Raw genomic sequence first — 24,735 nt, forward strand, 5'->3', positions numbered from 1 at the left:
CTCATGCTGGAGGTGTCCACTAGATCCATGGCATCTCTTAGGATTAGGTCAAAAGCTGTTTGGAGCCTCAGTCATCAGGAGGTTGTATTACTCTTCAGAGCCAAATTTGTTTCCCAGTACCCATTATCAGTGGTTCCCAACCACCAGTAACTTAAGCTCGAGAGTTTAGACACTTTTTTTTGGCCTCCATGGGCATACACACACACACACACACACTCTCTCTCTCTCTCTCACACACACATGCACTCGCATACACTCACACACACACACTATTTTTAAAATTAAAATACAATTGCATTGTTTTCCTCTTCCCTTTCCTCCCTCTAATCTTTCCCGTGTACTCCAATGCTCTCTTTCAAATTCATGTTCTCTCCTTATTACTACATTTTCCCTAAGTATGTAAATACAACCTGCTCCCTTATTTAATGTTATTGTAAGTATATGATTTCAGGGCTGACTGACCACTTGGGAACCAATTTGGGGGCTCTTCCTTGGGAAGACTTTGTTCTACTCTCAGCATTCCTTACTTGCTTATAGTACTTTGTCTGAGGTTGATACCCCATGAGACTCCCTCTTTTGAATTAGCTTGTCTGTTGGTGTCTTCCTTGCTGAGGTCTTGTTTAGGCAGCCATGTTGATGAGACTTCATGAGACAGGGTCTCACTGTATCCTTGGCTGCCCCAGAACTTGCTGTATAGGTAGGTAGACCAGGCAGATCTAGAACTCATAGGCTTGACTTTACCTCATATAAGTACTGCAATTAAAGCTGTGTGCTGCCACGCACAGGTGAGAAGTAATCAATCTGTTGCTTGTTTTTAGAGATAGGGTTTCTCTCTAACTCTGGTTGTCTTGGAACTCTGTAGAGCTCTTGCTCTGTAGGCTAACCTCAAACTCAGAAATCTTCCTGCCTCTGCCTCCAGAATGCTGGGATTAAAGGCTTGTGCTGCCGTACCTTGCTGAACAATAAGTATTCTAAAAAGAAAATATTTTTAGATTTTTTTTCTTGGGAATCATACCATCTTTGTATATGGAGCTTTATGTGTGATAGAATTAGAACTCTTTTTCTTTTTTTTTTTTTCGAGACAGGGTTTCTCTGTGTAGTCCTGGCTGTCCTGGAACTCACTCAGTAGACCAGGGTGGCCTCGAACTCAGAAATCCACCTGCCTCTGCCCCCCAAGTGCTAGGATTAAAGGTGTGTGCCACTACTGCCCGGCAGAATTAGACCTCTTAATAACCATATTAGAAATGAAAGTTTCTCTTTGGGTATAATGAATAGGACACTGTTATTTTCCAGCCATGTCTTAGCATATGACAAATATACATGCACACTATAGTAACTCAGCTCATACGTAAATGTAATGGCAAACATTGATTATTTTGATACTTATACAATCCAGAATTTAGTTCATTACCATTTAAAAGATCTTAAATAGTGTGGCTGACAGTCAAGAGCCATGGTGTATTGTTTTGTAGGAAAGTGGGAGGTAGATGAAATGAAGGAAACAAAGCTGCCGGGTGATAAAGGACTTGTACTGATGTCTCGGGCCAAGCATCATGCCATCTCTGCGAAACTGAACAAGCCCTTCCTGTTTGATACCAAGCCTCTCATTGTTCAGTAAGTTCAGTCCTTGGTAATTTTCTACAAAGGGAAATCTCAGGTAACAGTGTGAAACTTGAATATACTAAAAAAAATCATATGTTCATAATAGTAATTTTGTGTTAATTTGAATATGTTGAATGGTTTTGTTTTTAACTGCATGTAAAACAGTCTGGCTGTTTACCTTCTTAGAAGCAAACAAACGTCTAGATTTTGCATTAAGGATTACTTTTATTTTGATTTTTGTGTGGTCGGGTGGCCACATAAAAGCAGTAGGCGATGGAACCCTTTGTGTGGCTAATCATATGACAACATGACCAAGCTGAGAGAAATCAATTAGGAAATACGCTCTTTCAAAATGCCATAGGACTTTTTCTTTTCTCTCTGAAACTAGGTATGAGGTTAATTTTCAGAACGGAATAGAGTGCGGTGGTGCCTATGTGAAGCTGCTTTCCAAGACCTCAGAGCTCAACTTGGTAGGTTCTCTGTTGATGGGGAATTCGCTTTCTGTATCTTAGAGCTTGGGATGTAGCTCAGTGGTAGAGTACATGCCTACCATCCACAGGGCCCTGAGTACATGCCTACCATCCACAGGGCCCTGAGTATATGCCTACCATCCACAGGGCCTGGGTCTAATCCCCATCATTTACATGAGTATATGCCTACCATCCACAGGGCCTGGGTCTAATCCCCGTCATTTACAAAGAGAAGGGTTTGCAAGACCTATGAAAATAAATGCTGCTGGGCGGTGGTGGCGCACGCCTTTAATCCCAGCACTTGGGGGCCAGAGACAGGTGGATATCTGAGTTCGAGAATTCGAGGCTAGCCTGGTCTACAGAGTGAGTTCCAGGACAGCCAGGGCAACACAGAGAAACCCTGTCTCGAAAAACCAAAAATAAAATAAAATAAAAAATAAATGCTGCCCTGCTGCTGAACCATTGAGGCTTGACACTGATGGGCTTTTAACTTGAAAAGGTGACTGTTTTATTTTTGGTTTCTTAACTGTGGAATGTTTAGATTTTTTTTGGTTTCTCGAGACAGGGTTTCTCTGTGTAGTCCTGGCTGTCCTGGAACTCACTCTGTAGACCAAGCTGGGCTCGAACTCAGAAATCCGCCTGCCTCTGCCTCCCAAGTGCTGAGATTAAAGGTGTGTGCCACCACTCACTGCCTGACTGAATGTTTAGATTTTTGTTGTTTGTTTTATTTGTTGTGGTTCCTTTTTTGTTCATTTAATTTTATTTTGACACAGGATGTCATTGGCTATCCCTTGCTGCATGGAATTTGCTCTGTAGACCAGGGAGGCCTTAGACTCCCAGAGTGTCACCTGTTCCCACAAATGCAGGGAATTAAATTTGTGTTCTAGCAATTTTCAGTTTTCTTAAGGTTATTGCTTAGTTTTGAAAGAAGTCTATATGCATATAACTTTTTTAAAAAGCATTTTAGTATTTCTGGTGATTGCCAGTTATTTTTCATTGGTATCTGATAAAGCCCTATAAAATCATAAGGTTTTCTTTAAAGCTAATAGAATAATTTACGTGCAGTTTTATGAGAGGAAGTATATGTTTTTCAAAGTTTGCTCTTTGAATTCTTTGACTAGAGTTACTTAAAGCACTCCACCTTTGTCTCTGAAGGATCAATTCCACGACAAGACTCCCTATACTATTATGTTTGGTCCAGATAAATGTGGAGAGGACTACAAACTACATTTCATCTTTCGCCACAAAAACCCCAAGACAGGTGTATATGAAGAAAAACATGCTAAGAGGCCAGATGCAGATCTGAAGACCTATTTCACTGACAAGAAAACGCATCTTTACACATTAAGTAAGAAAAACCAGCTGTTTGGGGATTTAAGACATTAATCTAGTTCATGTTAAGATTGTATACTTAAAAGCCTTTCTTTATGAAGAATCTTTTGAAGAGACCCCATGTACTGTCTTCCTATGAATGTGGGTAACAAACTATGCTCCAGCCTCACCAGGAAACTACTAAACTGTCTATGGATCAAAGTAGAATTTGATGAAGAGGAGAAAACTTACGGTAACCGAGATGGCCTCATACCTTGTGTATAAATGAACGTCTTCCATGTTCACAGGTTTACTACAGAAAGAGATCATGTACTAATGTCAGGAACATTAAAGACCATGTTGAGAGAGCACAGGCTTAGTATGCTGAGAAGGAAACATCAGTTTTTGGAGAGATCCCTTCATAGATTTTAGCCAGAGTGTGGGAGTCTTCACCTATAAGACCAATATACTCATAGGTCCACCTCTTAGAACAGAAATTTTCACTTGCACCTAAAATTGCACTATAACTTTTAATGACTGAGAACTTCCTAGATTGTTAAATAAAAATTATAATGAAATACACTTTTTGCAATATTTAATATCTGTGGGTCACCTAGTGTTTTTTTTTTTTCTTTATAACATGTGGCCTGTAACCATTTGAACTACAAAATTGCAGAGCAGATTATCTTCTGTTCCTTTACATAGCAATAGGAGTTGAATAATGTGAGGGTTTTGTTTTTGTTTTTGAGACGTAGTGTTCTGTGTAGCCATGTCTATCCTGGAACTCACTCTATAGACCAGGCTGGCCTCAAATTCAGAGATCTTCTTGCCTGTGACTCCTGAGTGCTGGGATCAAAGGCATGTATATATTAGTTTATATAGGCTTTCAGTATTTTTCTGTGTCTATAAGTGAAGACCTGTAAGTGAAAAGTGTTTAGTGGTTTGTGTGTGTGTGTGTGTGTGTGTATGTACTTGTGCATCATGTGTTTGCACATGCGTGCAGACGCCAGAAGAGGGCATTTACTCCTAGAACTGAAGTTAGAGATGGTTGTGAGCCACCATGTGTGCTAGGAATTGAGCCTGGGTCCTTTGGAAGAGCAACCAGTGTTCTTAACCATCTCCTTATTTAATTATTATTATGTATATGGGTATTTTTTGTCTATGCATGTCTTTGTACCATATGTGTGCTTGGTGCCCATACAAGCCAGAAAAGGTTGTCCAATCCTTTGCAACTGAAGTTATAGAAGATTGTGAGCAGCCATTTAGATGCTGGGATTGAACCCCCATCCTCTGAAAGAGCAGTTCGAACTCTTAACCACTGAACCATTAATTCGAATCTTTTAACTATTTTCATAGAGATGGTCCATGGTAGAAGTGCTTGTCCAGTACATTCATGACCCCAGGTTTGATCTCTAGAGAAAATAATAGTTTATGAAAATTAATCATTTGCTAGAAGCAGGTAGATCTCTGAGTTTGAGGCCAGCCTGGTGTACAAAGAGAGCTTCAAGACAGCTAAGGCAAGACAGAAACCCAGTGTCGATAAAACCAAGGAAAGAAAGAAAAAAAATTATTATTTGTGATTTCTAGGAATCCAAAGGAAATGGCTTTGTTGACTAAGACATTCTAACCCCAGTACCCTGAGCTCTTTGCTTCATGACTACCCACTGGGTCATTCTCTAGGTTGATGAGAATGTTGGAATGAGTGGTTTAGCCAGTATTTTTAATTGTATTTAATTCCTTTTCAGTCTTGAATCCAGACAATAGTTTTGAAATATTAGTTGACCAGTCTGTGGTGAACAGTGGAAATCTGCTAAATGACATGACTCCTCCTGTAAACCCTTCACGTGAAATTGAGGACCCAGAAGACCGGAAGCCTGAAGATTGGGATGAAAGGCCCAAAATAGCAGATCCAGATGCTGTCAAGCCAGATGACTGGTAAATCTTGAAGATCCATCTTTGATTATTAGCTTACATTTTGTATATTCTACATAGCCTAAACAACAAATGTTGAGTAAGTGAGATCTGGTCATGTAAATACTCTGTGATACATGTTGGCACATGCCTATAATCCTAGCACCCAAGAAGCCAAGGCAGAAAGATGGAGTGGGAGGCCTGTGTGGGCTACATAGTAAAAAATCCTGGGCTTACTTTCAAGAAGAGAAGGGGGAGACTTATGCAATCTGTTTAACAGGAGAAAAGTACCAGTTACTCTAGAAAAGAACCCAGTAGTAATAATATATATTATCCCTCACTGTGTTATAAACTATAGGATGTTAAAGCTTTTGTGGTTTGTCTGTGCTGACAGGGTCAGCTCATGGCAATCTTTCTGTACAGCCATTCTAATGCTTCATTATTACAAGTTCAACTGGGTTACAGTGCTAAGATTTTAACCCAAGTCCTCCTGCATACTAAACATGTGCTGTATTGCTAAGTAATACTCCTACCATCCACATTTAAAGCTATTAAAGTTCTGAAAAACAATTTTTGAGGCAGTATTTCTCTGTGTAGCCTTGGCTGTCTTTGAACTAGGCTAGCCTTGAACTCACAGCTCTATCTGCCTCTGCCTCCTGAGGGCTGGGATTAAAAGCATGTACCACCATGCCCAGCTAACCAGTTGTTTTTTAATAGGATGAAGAGAGTATGAGCTTTAAAATATCAGGTAAAAGTTACACAAAACTTTGAGGTCATCATAGAGTTAATTTAAAACTGAGATAGTTACTAAACAGTCTCTCTTGAGGGAGATATTTCTCACTGGTTGAGGACATGAGGCCTTGAGTTCAGTGCCAGGACAAAACTAATCAATAAACTTGAGCAAAAGTAGAACATTTTTTGATTACCAGCTAAAGTAGTAGTACTTTTATGGCTTCTGTTTGACAACTTTGTCCTTGCACCGTTCATTCCTGGTTCCTGAGGAGGCCAGAGCTATAGATGGTTGTAACATGTTGGTAGACACTGGAACTTAAACTATGGTCATCTGAAAGAGCAGCAAGTGCTCTTAACCACCTAACCATCTTTCTAGCTCCTTTGAGTCTTATTTTAGATGAGATTTTCTTGGGGTGCGAGCGTGTGCGTGTGTGTGTGTGTGTGTGTGTGCGCGCGTGTGTGTGTGTGTGTGTGTGTGTGTAAGAGAGAGAGAGAGAACACAAGCGCTTTTTTTTTTGTGTGTAATCCAGGTTAGTCTCAAATTCAGGCTTCAATCTCAGCCTTGACAGTGCTGAAATTACTGTGTACCACCATGACCACCTTGAACACTTTTTTTCTTGGTGTATAAAAACAGTGATGGTTGCGAGGCAGTGGTGGCGCACTTTAATCCCAGCACTTGGGAGGCAGAGGCAGGCGGATTTCTGAGTTCAAGGCCAACCTGATCTACAGAGTGAGTTCCAGGCTAGCCAGGGCTACACAGAGAAACCCTGTCTCGAAAAACAAAACCAAAAGAAACAAACAAAAATAAACCAGTGATAGTTAATATATCTGCAGTGCTATGTATACACTGCTATCTACTTGTAGGGTGTTTTTTTTTGTCATGTACCCTACTGTCTCTTCCTTGCCCTAGTCACTAATCTGCCTGTTTTCTGTTTCTGGGTTTGTTCATTGGGAAATTTTGTGGAAATGACATTGAAAAATAATATGAGGCCTTTGGCATGTGGATTCTTATGGTCAACATAAATGTTTTCAACATTCATCTATATTGAAATACGGATAAGCACTTAATTTCTTCTTATGACTGAGAAATACTTCATCATATCAGTGAATGATACTATGCTTATCCACTTAGCCATTATGTAACTGATAGATGATGTGTAGGTTGTTGCCTCTTTTGGATGTTCTGGCTTTTGTGTGTGTTTGTTTTTATTTTTCTCAGCTACAAACTTAAGATTGAAATGGTCATACAATAACTTCCAGCACCTTTTTTTTCCCACCAGAACTTGTTTTTTGTTTGTTTTTCCTCAGAATTTCTTATTGTACTGGCCTTCCTATGTGGATGTGTGATAGTGGAATATTACCATGCTTTTAATTTATATTTCTCTGATGACCAGTGAACTTAAGCATCTTCTCCTGTAACTCTTGATGATTCCTGTAGTTCCATTAGAAAAATGTTTACTTGATCTATAGCTGCTGTTTTTAGTTCAGTTTTGGGTGGGGGGGGCACTAGCCCAGATAATGATTCATAAGTGTTTTCTAGAATGAATTAATCTGGGTTGGTAAAAAAGACTACCTTGACTGATTCTCTGGCCTGTGTTTTCATACTTGGCATTTTCTGTTTAAGGGATGAAGATGCCCCTTCTAAAATTCCAGATGAAGAGGCCACAAAGCCTGAAGGCTGGTTAGATGATGAACCCGAGTATATTCCAGATCCTGATGCCGAGAAGCCAGAGGACTGGTGAGTTTGAGTTTGCTTTTACAATATCCTAGCTTTTTGTTTTTTTAAATAAATAAGTAAGTAAATAAATAAATAAATAAATAAATAAATAAATTTATTTTTAAGGTTTTCAAGACAGGGTTTCTCTGTGTAGCCCTGTCTGTCCTGGAACTCACTCTGTAGACCAGGCTGGCCTTGAACTCAAGAAATCCGCCTGCCTCTGCCTCCCAAGTGCTGGGACTAAAGACGTGCGCCACCACTGCCTGCCTTAAAGTTTATTTTTATTTTATGTGCTTTAGTGTTTTGCTTGCATGTTTGTCTGTAAGTGTGTCAAGGAAGAGAAGCCAGTGCTCTTAACTGCTGAACCATCTCTCCAGCCTCAATTAAAATCAATTACTTAATACCAGCAAGGGGAGGCAGATCTCTGAGATTGAGGCCAACCTGGTCTACAAAGTGAGTTCCAGGACAGCCAAAGCTGTTAAACAGAGAGCTCCTGTCTCAGAAAAACCAAAATCAGTCAATCATTTAATCAGTCAAATCAACATGTGCCCCTCTCCCCCAATAAAAAGAAGCAAAAGAAAGAAAGCTGGGTTTAGTAGTACATGCCTTTATCTCAGCACTCACAGGCAGGGGGATCACTGAGTTCCAGGACAATCAGGGCTACCAGAGAAGCCCTGTCTCAAAATCAAAACAAACAAAAAACCCCAACTGCCCTGAGTGAAAAGCCTTACAAACTTTACTAAATTTCATTGTGTAAAAGCAAAGTAGGTTGTTTATGAAAGCTCACTGATAGTGGAAACGAGAAATGAGATACTGTTGTATGCTGCTGGTATAGCTCTAACAGCATCCTGAGAGCATACGACTAGCTGTTTGTTTATATAACTTGTTTATACCTCCACAGGGATGAGGATATGGATGGAGAATGGGAGGCTCCTCAGATTGCCAACCCTAAGTGTGAGTCAGCCCCTGGGTGTGGTGTCTGGCAGCGACCTATGATTGATAACCCCAATTATAAGGGCAAATGGAAGCCTCCCATGATTGACAATCCTAACTACCAGGTTTGTGTCTCCTGATGGTTTAGATGTGCCTATTAATCTGTTCGTGTTGGGGCAGAAATTTGATCAATAGTGAGGCCAGCAAATCAAGAAGAGAAAATCAGTTTGAGACAGATGAATAACAGGCTAAACATAAAACCTAAAAACAGGAAAGAGAGGTGTTGGAACTTACAATGTGACTGTCTTAAGTTTGAGTTTCCATTGCTATGAAGAGAAACACCATGACTAAGACAACTCTTACTGAGGAAAGTATTTGATTAGGGCTGGATTACAGTTTCATAGGTTGAGTCCATTGTCATTATAGGAAGCATGGTAGCCTACAGGTAGACACAGTGCTGAAGAGATCTACATTTTGATCAGCAGGCAGCAGAAGGTGACTGTGCCATATTGGGCAGAGCTTGAGCATACAAGAACTCAAAGCCCGCCCCCACAGTGACATACTTCCACCAATAAGGCCACACCTAAAGGTGTGATTTCCTGTGGTCCAAGTGTTGAACTACATGAGTCTATGGAGCCCATTTCTATTCAAACCATCATAGTGACCTACATCTAAAAATAAAAGCAGCATAGAAGAACTTAGGGTGTGGATACCCTATTGTTGAATGCATAGATTGGCCATAAGGGAACTGTGATGGGAGTTGGATCTTGCCTTGCCAAGTCTGCTAATTGCTTGGTCTCATCAGTTTTCTTCACCTGCCAAAGACATGAAGTAGTAGTCATATGTATACTGAAGTTATGAAGCTCCACTTGTGTTCTGGGAAGACCGGTATAGATCCTTACCTGGCTTCAGTTTCTAAACTAAAAGAACGATAGTCATAAGTTTTCACTTAGACTTTTAGATGTGTGGTACATCTATGTGCATATATTGTTTATGTAAAATGTTTTTAGTTGTTCATTTAGATAACTATGACCAAACAAAAAAGCTTGCCATTTGGGTATTTGGATATGTTTTATTTACATGCCAGTAATTCTAACACATGGTTATCAGCATGAGGACCAGGAGTTGAAATGTCAATTTCAGCTATAACTAGGAAGATCAGGAGTAGTTTAAGGCTATCCTGGGTTTTGTATGAATCCCTGTTGAACCAAACCAAACCAAATTGACATTTAGCTATTACTCTGTTGGCCACCACCAATTGTGTTTTGTTGAGGATTAGTATTGAGACTGAATCCAGTGTCTCATGCATGTTAGGTGCAAGTGCTGTGTCCCTTGTCTCATTGTTTGAGTCATTGTGGCTGAAACTATCAGGATGTTTGCAGTCAGTACTTTTTCATTTGATCTCTAGAGCTAAATTACTAGTTAGTAGTTGAAGACTGTACATTTTATTTTTTTAAATCACTACTGGGAAATGGCTTTACTGACTACATTCCACCATCACATGTTAAGGGTGAAGTGAGCTACACAGAATCAGGTGTTGGTTCAAAACAGGATCCTGCAGATTGGCAGTTGAATTTGGTGGTAGTCCAGGATTCATTACAAAAACATCACTAGCTTTTATTGTTCTGTGCTTGCTTAAATTTGACAGTTAATGTTAATCTTTGATCGTGCAAAATGAGTCTTATATAGATTTTCTTTTGGTTATTATCTGAAATGATGTTTTGAAACTTCTCTCCCCCTCATCCCCCCACCCCCCGCATCTCCCCCCCATCCCCCCTGCACGTGCGCCCATCACAAACTAGGGAATCTGGAAACCAAGGAAAATACCAAATCCAGATTTCTTTGAAGACCTGGAACCTTTTAGGATGACTCCTTTCAGTGCTATCGGTTTGGAGCTCTGGTCCATGACATCCGACATCTTTTTTGACAACTTTATTATTAGTGGTGACCGAAGAGTAGTTGATGATTGGGCCAATGATGGGTGGGGCCTAAAGAAAGCTGCGGATGGTGCTGCTGAGGTTAGTGATTGTTGTATGTGTATGTATATGTGTTTGTATCTATCATTTTAAGTTTTTGTTTTTTAAGACATGATTTTTCTGTGTAGCCCTGGCTGTCCTGGAACTTGCTCTGTATGTAGACTAGGATGGCCTCAAACTCACAGGGACTCACCTGTCTCTGCCTCCAGTGTTTTGATTAAGTCATGTGTCACTGCACTTGGCTTAAGTATGTTTTACTGCACTGAAAATGTTGAATCTTGGTTTTACCATTGTATGAAATTTTCAAATAACAAATGGTGTTGTTGCGTTGCAATTTGGAGGGCCAGAAAGCTGGCCCTCCTGAGTAAGGGACCTTTTTGCAGTTATTACAAACCATGGTTTGCACTATGAAACTTCATGATGGTAATGCAGTAACATGAGGGATTTTTTTTTTTTTCCTAATTTCTTAGTGTGCATAGTTTGACTCCTTTGGAAATAAAGGTGTTAGTTGTACCATGTGAGCATGAAACAATCAGTCTAGCCTGTATTTGGTGTCATAGACCAGTTCTCTGAATTACTGTTGCTTTGTGTTTCAGCCAGGTGTAGTGGGGCAGATGCTGGAGGCAGCTGAAGAGCGTCCATGGCTTTGGGTGGTCTACATTCTGACTGTAGCTTTGCCAGTGTTCCTTGTGATCCTCTTCTGCTGTTCTGGAAAGGTAGGAACGTCTAATTGTATCCATTGAAATTTTCTTTAGTAGTAGTTTGGTGAATAGTGGGCCATGTTATGCAGGAGCTCCTTTACCCAGATGATGACAGGATTTAGAATCCCTTGTTTGTCATTCCTCTCTCTTCCTCTCCTGTATATGGAGTGATCCTATCTAGGGGAGAAAGAACAATGGATATAAGATCAGCCATCTAGGCACACACTAGTTTTCCTCATAATGTTATTCTTATTTATCTGTGGCTCCTACCCTGCCTTCACTCTCTCAAATAACACATCCTTAAACTGTGCTTTCAGGTTCTATAGCCTCAGTATTTTCCTTATTCAGACCTTGTTTCATGCTGTTTCCTACTAACTTAGGATTCTACTTAAATTATTTACACTTTGTCAGATCCAAAGGTCTCTTTCTAGTCTTACCCTCACCACTCACTGTTGGAGAGTCAGCTTTTCAAAGCTTAGCTTGTGCTTCCTTACCGAGTCTTACTGTTTGTTCTGTGTATCATGATACCTTTCTCCTTTAACTTCCCTCTCAGTTTCCCTCCCATGAGGCAAACGTGTAGGGTAGCAACAATGTCTTTCACATGTCTGCATAGCTCCACAACTTTGGATATAATTTTACCTGTAAACATTCAGAAATTGAGGGGTAATATATTTGTTACAACATAAGCATGGCTCTTACACTTGGCAATATTTCAGAAACAGTCCAGTGCTATGGAGTACAAGAAGACGGATGCTCCCCAGCCAGATGTGAAGGACGAAGAAGGGAAGGAAGAAGAGAAGAACAAGGGGGATGAAGAGGAAGAAGAGGAGAAGCTTGGTGAGTGGAGTCTAGAGATCTGTTCTAAATCCTGATTAACAAAAGAAGCTACAGCAGGTTGTTCTTAAATGATGCTGTAATTATTGTCAGAATTCTATTTGAAGTTCTGTTCAGTAGTTTGATTTTATTTTCTGCCTTAGAAGAGAAGCAGAAGAGTGATGCTGAAGAAGATGGTGGCACTGGCAGTCAAGATGAGGAAGATAGCAAGCCTAAAGCAGAGGTAAGGCGGGGATAATAAATACTTCAGCCACCTAAGCTGAGAGCATATTCAGTAAAGAGATTTTTTTAATGTAAGTGTATATGCAGAGTGGGATATGGTATGTACGTGTGATAGCAAGTGCTTTAATTGCCAGAGGTGATGAATCCCCCAAGGTACTGGAGTTAAAGGTGGTATAGGTCCTCTCAAAGAGTCATATGTGCACTTAACCACAGAGCCATCTCTGCAACCAAAGAGAATGTTTTTATACATTACTTTACAGTGACTATGGAAATATTTTTCTGTGTGGGAAACGTGGGTTTTTTTTTTTCTTTTTTTAAATAAATAGGAGTATCAAGTTTCTTAACAGTCCTGTGACATTTATATTTCTTCACTGTCCCCTCAAAGGTATTTCTTGAATACCACTGCATTTCCAACTACTTTTGGTTTTTTCATGACAGGGTTTCTCTGTGTAGCCCAGGGTGGCCTGGAACACAGAGGTCCACATGGCTTTGCCTCCCAAAAGCTAAGATTAAAGGTATGCACCACCACCACATGGTATGTTTTAAACTTTGAGACAGGCTTTCATGTAGTCCACTCTACTCTTTCATTCTGTGTAGTCAAGGGTAATATTAAACTTCCCTCCATGCCTGGTATGTGCTCATGCTCTACTCTATTTTATGTGGTGCCGAGAGTGCTCTTAAAGAGCACCTGGATTCATTTCTCAGTATACATATGGTGGCTCACAACTGTCTGTAATTCCAGTCCATGGGGATTTGATGCCCTCTTCTGTCTCTGAGGGCATCAGGCTTGCACAGGGTAAGATTCAGGCAAACACACATTAAATAAAATTAAATAAAATCCCCTGTCAAATTAAAAAAAATTAATAGGTTTAAGGAAAGTACATGTTTTCTGAAAATAAAGACTAAAATTTAATACCTATAATTCCAGTACTTGTCACAGTATACCTTTAACTAATTGAATGACTTAGTTTAAATGGTCGTGAAAATTTGGCAGCATTTGTATATAAATATGCTAATTATATGAACTTCTCTTTTCAACTAATAGGAGGATGAAATTTTGAACAGATCACCAAGAAACAGAAAGCCACGAAGAGAGTGAAACAATCTTAAGAACTTGATCTGTGATTTCCTCTCCCTCCCCTTCCCCTGCAAATGTGGTCCTAGGAGAGGGCCTGGTGTACCTTAGGTGGGAGCTCAGAAAATCTCAAGATGTCACCATCGACAGGTTCCAGTGAATACTAGCCTGTAATTTTAAACATCTAGCAGTAAATAATTGCAGTTGTAATGTAAAGGACCCTGTTTCTGTAGAAAAGAAAACATTTAACATAATGGTTGTGAAATGTAACATGAAGCAACTAACTAGTGTTTTGTTGTTTTTAAAATCTTCCGGGTTTGTCTTTCTTTCTTTTTTCTTTTTTCTTTTTTTTTTTTTTAAAGATACAATGATAGAATTTTTGCCAGTTTAAAATCTTGGCTTAATTTAATATATTAATTTGCTCATGCGAAATAACACCAACATTAGGAATGCTAGGGAGAATGAATTGCAGTTTTTATAACAATTTTTTTAAGTTTGGTATTAAAACATTCATGTGTCTGTCCCTAAAATTGTAATCACATTCAAGTGCAGTCATTTGTGGTTATAATCTTGTTTTGTGTGCTTCCATTAGTTAATTCCTCTTAAGGACACGAGAGAGATTGGATGGAAGCCCAAATTTATTTCAAAGTTCTCTTTGCATTGTATTGACTAGACCCAAAAAGAACTAATAGGAGACTTTCCCTTGGTGTTGGTCAGATCATAAAGTGCAGTGTTTTGTTGCCCTTGAGACTGCTCCATTCACCAACAGCTTTGCAGAAGAAAGGAGCTGGCTTAATGCAGCAGTTCATACTGTACTTCCCACATAGGAGGTCTAACAGCTCAGCTCCAGTCCTCTGGAGCACAAGGCTTTTTAAGGAATGCTGGTGGTGCCTGAGTAGAAACTATATCACTTGTTTCACTGTGTTGACACTGTTTTCCTCATGGATCTCCTCAGTCCCTAGCTTTCTCTGCTATGCATTTTCTTCACAGCGCAGCTTGCAGTCCGTTGCTGAAAATTATAAGCTCTGCATAGTGTTGGCTTTACTGTGATTACATCTGTTTCTTCTTTTTTTAAGCAGGCCCACACCTTTCTAGGGTCCAACTACAGGATAGATTACAGATTTTCCATTAGTGTCTGTTTCTTTTACACTGTGTAGACTTTAGAGAGTCTAATTCAGAGATGGGCCAATTCAAAATTGACTATAATTGAACACAGGCTAAAAGTATTTATGGGAGGATTGACACATAAGCATGAGTTATTTGACTTTTGTAGGGTATTTAAAATCTTCATTTGCAGTTCATGTAACAGTTATGTCTTAAAATTTACACAATAAAGCAGTCCTGTTTAATTTTTTTTTTTTGTGGCTTGTAGAATTTTTTAAAAGAGAATTTAGGGCGTTTTGTTTTTGGTTTTTGTTTGTTTTTGGTTTTGTTTTTCATGTGGAATGCAGATGGGTGCTAGAGGAGCCTCTCCCACATCACTATAGTGTAATATTATTACACCACACTGAAATGTATTCAGAAACAGAGGTTTCAATTTCATTCTTTATCCAGAGGTGGTCCAGTTGTACCAATGATACTGTTCCTTGCACTGAATATATATAAACACTCCACAGTGTTTATATTGGGGAAATACTGGGAAAGAAATATATTTGTTAAGGATGAAGGCTGTATCTATTGTCTTTATAAACACTGGTTCATTTCTTTTGAGAGTGGAATGCATTTTTTTTCTGTTCAGTGCTTTATCACCATCTGTTGTTTGTGGTCACAGTGACCATAGCTATGTAGCAGACATTTCCAAATGTGTAGAGTGAAATAAACAGTTACTAGCAAGAAATGAATACATGTCTGCAGGTTTCTCCTTGAAGCAAACACGGGGATGATTGCTTTTCTAGAAATTAACTGTTTAATCATTCTACATTGACACTGTTTTGTGCCTACTTTATTTTCACCCAAGCTGTACAATAACAGGTTAATTTAAGTCATTGGTGGTGTTCATTGCCTTTCTGGTTCCCTTCTTCCTCTCTCAAGGTTCCGTTGAAGCTACAGCCTCCTTAAATGTCTCACATACTAATGAATGGCCAGCAGTTTTCAGCTCTTACAAAAAGCTTTACAGGGCTGGTATTGTAGCTCAGTAGGTAGAACTGCCAAGCATGTGCAAGGTTCCATGGGTTTGATACCTGGCACTGAATTAAAATAAGTAAAGTCCCTTATATTCTGATTTTTTATGCTGGATTCTTTGTTGTTGTAAAATGCCCATTCCTTCAGTAGTACTCTATTGTCCACTTTTCAGATTACCACATTTCTAAATGACATTAAAGCCCTGTGTTAAATGTCTGGATCATAGCGTTGGATGTTTTTGCTGTTTGAATAAGGGTTAATTTAGTCTTTTTATTCTCATAGGAGAGTTCAATTTAGTCTTGTATTTAACTTCCTCTGTCCAGTGATGATTTAGTCATTACTATTGTGTAAAATGGACTACGGCCCAAAACAGGGAAATTTTTTTGTATGTTTCTTTCATTGCTAGTATTTGAACCAATGCTTTACCACTGAGCTATATACCCTGTCCTCCTAGATAATAAATACTGTTTTTTTTTTTTTTTTTTTGGTTTTTCGAGACAGGGTTTCTCTGTATAGCCCTGGCTGTCCTGGAACTCACCCTGTAGACCAGGCTGGCCTCGAACTCAGAAATCCACCTGCCTCTGCCTCCCAAGTGCTGGGATTAAAAGCGTGCGCCACCACCGCCTGGCTAATAAATATTCTTTTAAGATATAAAGAAACATTTTTATTAGAAATTTTATCTCAGGCTCCATAGTTGAGGATATTATTGGAAGTCATACCCAGGATGTTTTGTTTTAGGTTGCTTCCTGAACCCATACACTACAATGTGTATAGTACTTCTAGGTAAGAGCTTTGAAGACAACCTTGCACTTGCTTGAGTGCTGGTAAAAACCAGTGCTCGTTTATCTTTGCCACTCCCTCCACCAAAAAACCTAGAATTCCTATTTTCTTACTGCATTTGTGTAAAAACATTTGACTGTTAGCTTTTTTTCCTTGTGGTTTTTAAAATAAAACCTTGATGAACTCTAGTAAGAGGTTAAAGAGTAACATGTTTGAGTGGCTGGTGAGGTCTTACAGTGCAAAGCCTCCCATCTCCTGTGTCAGTTTGGATGTCAGTAGCCATCTAGAATATTTTTTGTTCCTTCCCTGGATTTTTACCTTCCCTTGCTAGCGGCATCACTGGAACCCAGTGCTTTGGGTTGGATTTTGAGTGAATCAGTTTCACATAATCAGTCGGTATTAAGTGTGTGTCCCTGTGGATCTAAAAAACTCCAGTCACCAACAGGGAGGCTGAAGACCACTGAGGACTCTTACCCTTTCAAGTAACGAGATACTGCTCACAGTACCAGTCAGTGATTCCTATCTCTACTAGGTCGTTCAAGCTCAAAACAGTTCTGATCAGTTACGGGGCTGTATGTAAAAAATGAGGTTAGAAATGGCTGACCTCGAAATAGTGTGGGTAGGCTAAAAAGATAGCATTGGACATCTGGGTCTTAAGGCTTCCACCTCACTTAGACTTAACCCGCGTTCCTCACGAACCCGGAAGGGACTGCCTTCAGGGGGCGGTGTTCGGAAAACGTGGCTCTTCTTGGATAGGTTCCTGTCAGTCACAGTCCACTCTCCTGCACTAAGCCCGCCTCGGGGCTTCCCTCCTTGCCGGAGAGTTCAGTTTAAATACCCGAAGATTCCTGACGTGCTTATCCCCCACGCCCTCGGGCAGGGGGTTTCGTTTGATTGGCTATAGCTCCGGTCCATCAGCAGTGACGCAGAGTTCGCCGGCCCAGGCCCCGCCCTCTTCCGAAAGCCCCGAAAACAATTTTAAGATGGCGGCGGCAGCGGCGCGGAAAACAATGGGGCAGGGGTATAGCGGACAGGCCAAAGCCTGAGGCGGGCGGTGTTCGCTGGCCTGGAATCGGGCCGAGCGGGGCCGGAGGAAGACCCGCCGCCGCGCTCGAGTCCGCTCCACAGCCCGCCGGGACATGGCGCGGCCGTGAGGCGGATCCGGGCCGCCAGAAGCGGAGGAACCCGAAGTGCCAGCCGGCGCCGGGAGGCCCGGGCCGGGCCAGCTCTGCCCGCGGCCCATGGTGCTACCCACCTGCCCCATGGCGGAGTTCGCGCTGCCGCGGCACAGCGCGGTCATGGAGCGCCTCCGCCGGCGCATCGAGCTGTGCCGGCGCCACCACAGTACCTGTGAGGCCCGCTACGAGGCTGTGTCTCCCGAGCGCCTGGAGCTCGAACGCCAGCACACCTTTGCCCTGCACCAGCGCTGCATCCAGGCCAAGGCCAAGCGCGCCGGCAAGCACCGGCAGCCGCCCGCCGCCGCCCCGGCAGCCGCTCCGGCCCCCGCCCCGGCCTCAGCGACCGCGCGCCTGGACTCAGCGGACGGCCCGGAGCACGGCCGCCCGGTCGCGGTGAGTAAGGCTGGCGTCTGCCACAGCAGTACTCACTCCCCGAAAACGCCTCTTCCGGCGCGGATCGGGCCTTGGGGAAACTTCCCTGAGCGCCCCCATTTCTTAGTCGGGTCCTGGGAGGAGGCTAACATGGCAGGGCGCTTGTCATCTTCGAGAAGTGGCACTGCGGTGTACTTTGGGAAAACGTCCTCGTGAGGACTTTGAGTGAGTCGGGGCTGGATAAGCAGGAAAAGGTTAGTTGCTGATAGGCTTTTCTCCTAAACTTAATTTCCAACTGATGAGAACTTTGTCTTGGAATAGACCCGCGTTGGAGTTGCCTAGGTTGTAGAGCGTTCTTGCACCATAAGCCTGGCCTCGGTTAGTCTGCAGATGTTGATTGGATCTTTCCTTCATGGATAGTTAGGGCTTTAATATGGAAATAAGTCTCCCTTCAGTTGACAGTATCCTGCGGCTTCCGAATGGAAAATCGAAAAGCTTTTGGAAGCTTTGTAAACGGAGTTGCATAAAAGGCATTCTTTTTTTTTTTCTCCCTAAAGGGAACTTTGGAATTTGTGAACGCGAGATTCCTGCTATACTATTGACAGTTCCAAATTTAACCTACTTAGCCTGTTAAAAACCTCTGATAATATTAATAGTTGTTGAACGGGGGAAATGACGTTAGTCGTTGGTCAGCTGTACCCTTTGGTTTTTAGTGGCTAATCCCGAGATTTATTGGTTAGAAGTTTTGCCTCCCTGAAACCTGATTTATAAACCGGAAACCTCTGTGGAGGGGGAGGGGGAATGGGCGTTACAAAATTCTTCGTAAAGTTTAAAAGTAAAATTATACAACACATAAGTTGTTAGGTAATTCCAGTTCATGGCTTCATTGTCTCTCACTTGGTCCGTTGTAACTCTTCCTTAACTGGTGGTTAGTCTTTCAGTCACTTAATACCCTTCCTCTTGAAATGTTACAAACCCTTCTGTTGCTGGAGGGAATTAAGTTGTTGTTTGGCTTTCGGGACCAGCCTGACCTAGCCTATCTTTCCATGTGCCCCACAGAACTATTGTTTTCTTTCTTTCCCACACTATCCTCGATTTGATACTACAAGACTTTGGTTCTGACCGAGTCTTTTTCATCCTCACCTTCCCGCCTGTAATTCGAGGGTATGTTGGGCTTCTTACAAGGTTTCTTGAAGAAATCAAATGAGTATGAGGTTAGGTGTGGTGATCCATGCCCAGAGGCAGGAAGAAAGAAGAAATGAACATGGATGTGAGCGAATTTCTCAAACTAAAAGGCTGCTTGCAGGATCTTTCTCAACATTTTCAGAATCCTGCTTTCCTTCCAACCACAGCCTACCTTCTTTTACAGTTTCTGAAAAACCAGCCCACAGCAGAATCTCTTCCCTCAATACAGTTATGAATATGTGCATGTGTGTGGTTTTTTTTGGTTTGCGTCTAATTGTTTGTTTTTTTTTCAAGACAGAGTTTCTCTGTGTACCCTGGCTGTCCTGGAACTCATTCTGTATATCAGGCTAACCTCAAACTCAGAGGTCCATCTGCCTCTGCCTCTGGACTGTTGGGATTAAAGGGGTGCACCACCACTGCCTAACTTACATCCTTTGTTTTTAGCACATAGTCACATATTACTTCAACCATATTGTGCCTTGCCTAGTAGACTATAAGCTTTGGAGCCCCAAAGGCTTGGGCTAAGTCCCATTCATATTTTGGGCTATCCATATACTTGTTGAGTGATTGATAACCAACTTGGGTGTACTTTACCCAAAATGACTTAACTGAATGAGTCACCTTAACTAACAAATCTTTCTTGAAAGATCCCCACCTTTCCCCCAGTCCCTTTTTGGGAATTGAGCCTAAAACATTGTACTTACTGGTTGTCTTAGCTGGGGTTTCTATTGCTGTGAAGAGACACCATGACCACAGCAGCTTTTATAAAGGACAACATCTGATTGGGGCTGTTCTGCAGGTCAGAGGTTTAGTCCAGTATCATCATGGTGGGAGCCATGGTGGCATGCAGGCAGACATGCTTCTGGAGAGGAGGCTGAAAGTTCTATATCTGGATATACAGACAGCAGGAAGATAGGGTGACACTGGGCCTGGCTTGAGCATCTGAAACCTCAATGACCGCCTACCATGACACACTTCCTCCAACAAGACCACACCTCCCAGTAGTGCTGCGCCCTGTGAGCCTGTGTGAGCCATTTCCATTCGAACCACCACACTGAGGACCGTTCTACCAGCTATTAATGCTGAGGAAGGACTCTGAGGCAGTAGGCAGGTGTTCATCCCATCTGAAGTTCACTGTGAGAGCTCATAAAACAAACAACTTACATGTACCATCTCCTTAAACACCTCTCAGGAAGAATAGTAACAAGGTTTCAATTTCTGCCTAAAATTATGGTAAGACTTTAGAATTTACAGAACTTTATAATTTTTAATTTCTGAAACACTGGAGAAAAATTGAGTTGTCATCCAGTGTTTTAAAAAGAAATGTTAGGGGCTGGAGAGATGGCTCAGCGGTTAAGAGCACTGACTGCTCTTCCAGAGGTCCTGAGTTCAATTCCCAGCAACCACATGGTGGCTCACAACCATCCGTAATGAGATTGGATGCCCTCTTCTGGTATGTCTGAAGACAGCTACAGTGTACTCATCAATAAAATAAATAAAAAAAAAAAAAAGAAATGTTAGCCGGGTGGTGGTGGTGCATGCCTTTAATCCCAGCACTTGGGAGCCAGAGGCAGGCAGATTTCTGAGTTCCAGGCCAGCCTGGTCTACAGAGTGAGTTCCAGGACAGCCAGGGCTACACAGAGAAACCCTGTCTCAAAAAACCAAAAAAAAAAAAAAAAAGAAAGAAAGAAATATTAGAACTTGAATCCAGCAGGTTGTAGGTAGATGCCTATGACCTCCGAGTTTGGAGTAGAGACAACAGAAGGATAGCTGCAAGTTCAAGGCCAGCCTGGTATATATAGCTAAGCTAGGTAGGGCTATGTAGGAAGAACGTATCTTAAAGGAAGGGTGGGAAGGGGAGATGCTCAGCAGTTAAGATCACTTGGTACTCTCATAGAGGAGCAGGTTTGGATTACAGCATCCAGTTGGCAGCAATCCATCTGTAACTCCAGTTTGAGATCCTTGGAGAGCCAATGCCCTCTTCTGGCCTCTGAACACACTGGGTACCTACATGATGTATAGGCATACATTTAGGCACATCACCCAAAAAACTGAAAATAAAAACTGTTTTTGGCCCAGTTTGTGTGTGTGTGTGTAGTCCTGGCTGTTCTGGAACTTGTTCTATAGACCCCAGGCTGGCTTCAAATTCAGAGATCCACCTGTTCCTTCTTCCCAAGTGCTGGGATTAAAGACATACCACCAAGCCTAGCTTTAAAAAGCAACTGAGTCTGACTTGTCAGTAAGTCAACCTGACCAGATAGACTTGCCATGTCAGGCTGTTGTTAACTGATGTGAGAGTCTTGTGAGTTTAAACTTTAGAGTGGATAGTGTTCTTTATTTCTTCTATAGGGGGGAAGGACCCTTTTCACTGATGTGATTCTAGCTGAGCTGTACAGCCTTGGATTGGGCCTACAAGATAAGTATCACTAAGAAAGCAGTGGTGGTTCCATTTCAGGGGCTCTTTTAGAGGGGAAAGAGGCCTTGGCGCTGTAGGATTTCAACTTGTATAGCACAACTTTGAATTTTCTCACTACATTTCTAAAAAAATGTATGTATGTGGATGTAGGTTAGTAGATGCAGGTCACAGCATGCCTGTGGAGACTAGAAGATAACTTGCTGGAGTTAGCTTTCCTAAGTGGGTCCCAGGGATTATAATCATGTTGTCAGACTTGGTGGAAGACGAGCTAAGCCATCTTGACAGCCCAAATGCAAAGCTTTCCAGAAAGCTAAAAAAGAGAACACAGGTTACTCCCAATTTTAGACAATTGTGTGTATGTGGTCTTGTTAATCTTTATAGAAACTGTTAATATGCCCTCCCAGCGGTGGGGCAATGTCAAACTGTTAGGCAGTCACTGCACAGCTAAGGTTCCTTAACTGGCACACCTTTTGAGTGATGAGACAGATACTGCTAATAGAGTCCCCTTTACTTGTCTTCTTGTTAGGGTATCTCACACACACATCACCCCAGCAAGGTCCTGACCACTACCCATCACACCGTGTTAGAGGTCAGGAACAATAGATACTTCAGGCTTTTTTCTATCCTGGCTTTTGAGAAATCAGCCTATTAGATTTTCTTTATAATGTATTCCATTTCTGCTTGTTTGTGTGTGTGTGTTGAGTTTGGTATGTGCACAGATGCTGGTATACTACAGTTTGAATGTGGGTATCAAAGGACAACTTCCAGGAGTTGGTGCTTTCCTTCTGCCCTGGGGATCAGGGATCAAACTCAGGTTGCCAGGCTTGTGGCAAAGCACATTTACTTGCTGAACTTACCTTGCTGGTCCCAAATACCATTGTCGTAATGGCAGGATTGCCTTCCTTTTTATTAGGCTTGCTAGATTATAGAAAATTACCACTCACTTCACACAAACCTTCATTCTGTGAGTGAAAATAGTCTTCTATAGAAGCATGGATAGTTTGTTTCTATAATAAAATGTTATAATGCTTATTCCCATTTTCTCTATGGCCTTGGTTAGGATTTGCTACTGAGTCTAGAGGAATTTCCCTGAGTGGTTGTGACAGTTGATTTCAGCCTGTTCATCCTTAAAGCTGCTTCCTGCCTCACTAGTGACAAGCAGCTCCTCTCCGTTAGCTAACTGCTGTTCTGTTTGTCCACTCTAGTGTTTTTATTTGGTTGGATTTTTGTTTGCTTGGTTTTGTTTTCTGTTTTTTGTTTTTTTTTTATTTTGAGACAAGGTCTCTGTCACTACAGACCACACTGGCCCAGGGCTCACAGAAACCCACTTGCCTTTGCTCCTGAATGCTAGGATTATAGGTGTGCACCATCCTGCCCAGCTTAACTTGTCATTTAACTGGAAAAGCACTACACCAACAGTACAAAGAACACTTCACTTTGACCTTTGTCACCTGTGAGCTCTAGTTACCTAGTCATTTGCACATTGCTTACCCTCCCAAATTCCCACTTGGCTTTGTTCTGTGAGCCACCTGACGATGTACACTTCTCTACTTCCACTACCCACTGTGGACTGCCTAAGAACAAGACTGGAAATACACCAGTAAATTCACTTGAAGAATGCATCTAAGCATGAAGAAGCTACTGTTATGTGACAGTGTAGGGCAATCTTGTTTGTAAAGATGACTTTTACTTTCTCACCAGGCCTTTCAGCTTGAAAACAAGAGCAAACATTCTCCACACTAGTCTTCACTTTCTCACTCTCAAACTCACTGTCTGTGTTCCTCCTTCCCTTTGCCCTTTCCACCTGAAATTACTAGCACATTGTTATCTGTTTACCTACTTTTCTGAAATTGCCTCCTTAAAGGACACCAAACATGGTATTGCCAAATTCAGTGGTTTCTTAGTCATCATTCTTGACTTCCTCCTCCAAAAGACTCTTAGCTTCTGCTCTCTTGTGATTTGCCTTCCAGCTCTGACTCCATGCTTATGTGTGTGTGCATACATATGTGTGTGTATGTGTCTGTGTTTCTCAGTCTCCTTTCTCCCTTCCTTCCTTCCTTCCTTCCTTCCTTCCTTCCTTCCTTCCTTCCTTCCTTCCTTCCTTTCTTTCTTTTTGTTTTTGTAACAAATGTTGAGCTCCTACTGTGTGAGTCAGCATGTTCTAGTTACTAGGAATATAACAATGGACAGGACAAATTAAAGCTTGGTGCCATGGAGAGAAATGATAAGTAATTTCAAAAGTTAATTCTACCCAGGAATGTTAATGGGCACTTAGGAGACCAGCTCCTCAGAGAGTTGAAAGAGGCTCTGATTAATTAGACAGGGTCTCACTGTGTCCAGTTTGAGAGCAGCCTAGGTAACTTAATGAGACCTCAAGTGCTGGAATTAAAGGTGTGCATCACCACCACCCAGCTTCTCTGTTCTTATTTGTACCTAAAAGAAAGCCATTGGCTAGCTGAAAGTCTTACAAAAGAACATTCCAGATGGGCCCACCAGTACAAATTATCTGAGAAAGGAGACTGCTGAGTGTGTGAGAAAAGTCAGTGGCCTAAGCAGCCTGGCAGGTGGACAGCTGCTAAGTTGGTAATCAGGGACAGAAGTCAGGTTCATTGGGAAGCAGTAAGCAGTGGGTTGAAATAAACACAAGCTGTTGCTGTAGTCGATTAATATGCTCTAACCACCCAGTGGTGGCACAAGTTCCTTGCTACCTGCCCCAATGTTCTGCATTCTTGAAAGACACACACACACACACACACACACACACACACACACACACAAACACAGCCTTATATTTAATATGTCTTAATCAGCCCAGTGGCTGGGTCACTCATTAACGCCTCCCCTCTGATATTCCTGAGTTAGTCTATATTCCATCTTTGCTACCCTAGACCTAATTTGTCGGGGGTGGGGGGAGGTCTTCCCTGGCTCTTACATGTTGGTTTTCTCTGTGTCCTGTGCTTCCCCCAATATGGGAGTTCTGTCCTTCCTCTTCTCTTAGACCCTCTGTGAATCCTAAAGTCCCCCCCTCCTCTGTCTTCCTGCCCAGACATAGGCTACTGGCAACTTTATTTAGCAATTGAAACCAGCTCGGGTCAGGGGTTTTTACATGAGGGATTCTCATGCAGTTTGGAAACCCAAATAACATAAGCATTACACCAAATCCATATTCCCCCCTTTCTGTCATTAAAAAGGCCCTTTC

The 24,735-nt window shown here is 41.7% G+C and overlaps 2 protein-coding genes and 1 long non-coding RNA gene across 8 annotated transcripts in view; 2 read left to right on the top strand and 1 right to left on the bottom strand.

The window, feature by feature from the left end:
• The window catches only part of Canx (calnexin), a 32,100-nt gene extending 16,395 nt beyond the window's left edge, over nucleotides 1–15,705 (top strand). For 4 of the 5 annotated variants that reach the window (XM_028775888.1, XM_028775889.1, XM_028775886.1 and 1 more), the window contains 11 exons: nucleotides 1,473–1,614; nucleotides 1,991–2,072; nucleotides 3,228–3,420; nucleotides 5,129–5,318; nucleotides 7,651–7,764; nucleotides 8,645–8,801; nucleotides 10,479–10,694; nucleotides 11,249–11,368; nucleotides 12,070–12,190; nucleotides 12,331–12,410; nucleotides 13,455–15,705. In XM_028775888.1, coding sequence (XP_028631721.1) covers nucleotides 1,473–1,614; nucleotides 1,991–2,072; nucleotides 3,228–3,420; nucleotides 5,129–5,318; nucleotides 7,651–7,764; nucleotides 8,645–8,801; nucleotides 10,479–10,694; nucleotides 11,249–11,368; nucleotides 12,070–12,190; nucleotides 12,331–12,410; nucleotides 13,455–13,508 — 1,469 coding nt within the window. In that variant the 3' untranslated portion in view covers nucleotides 13,509–15,705. The remainder of the gene's footprint in view (nucleotides 1–1,472; nucleotides 1,615–1,990; nucleotides 2,073–3,227; nucleotides 3,421–5,128; nucleotides 5,319–7,650; nucleotides 7,765–8,644; nucleotides 8,802–10,478; nucleotides 10,695–11,248; nucleotides 11,369–12,069; nucleotides 12,191–12,330; nucleotides 12,411–13,454) is intronic. The other variant, XM_028775890.1, reaches the window with a different exon arrangement.
• Nucleotides 10,594–17,833, bottom strand: LOC114627950. Of its 2 annotated transcripts, none has more exons than XR_003712424.1 (2): nucleotides 17,734–17,833; nucleotides 10,594–11,530 (listed from the first exon to the last, which is right to left on the bottom strand). It is a non-coding gene; the product is annotated as an uncharacterized LOC114627950 (long non-coding RNA). The 2 variants fall into 2 exon arrangements; XR_003712423.1 differs by lacking the exon at nucleotides 17,734–17,833 and adding an exon at nucleotides 17,641–17,730.
• The window catches only part of Maml1 (mastermind like transcriptional coactivator 1), a 37,810-nt gene continuing 30,426 nt past the window's right edge, over nucleotides 17,352–24,735 (top strand). Inside the window, exon 1 of the mRNA XM_028775884.1 lies at nucleotides 17,352–17,956. Coding sequence (XP_028631717.1) covers nucleotides 17,627–17,956 — 330 coding nt within the window. The 5' untranslated portion in view covers nucleotides 17,352–17,626. The remainder of the gene's footprint in view (nucleotides 17,957–24,735) is intronic.

This window comes from Grammomys surdaster, unplaced genomic scaffold (assembly GCF_004785775.1).
Source record: "Grammomys surdaster isolate TR1022 unplaced genomic scaffold, NIH_TR_1.0 262, whole genome shotgun sequence".
In the NCBI taxonomy this organism is placed as follows: domain Eukaryota; kingdom Metazoa; phylum Chordata; class Mammalia; order Rodentia; family Muridae; genus Grammomys; species Grammomys surdaster.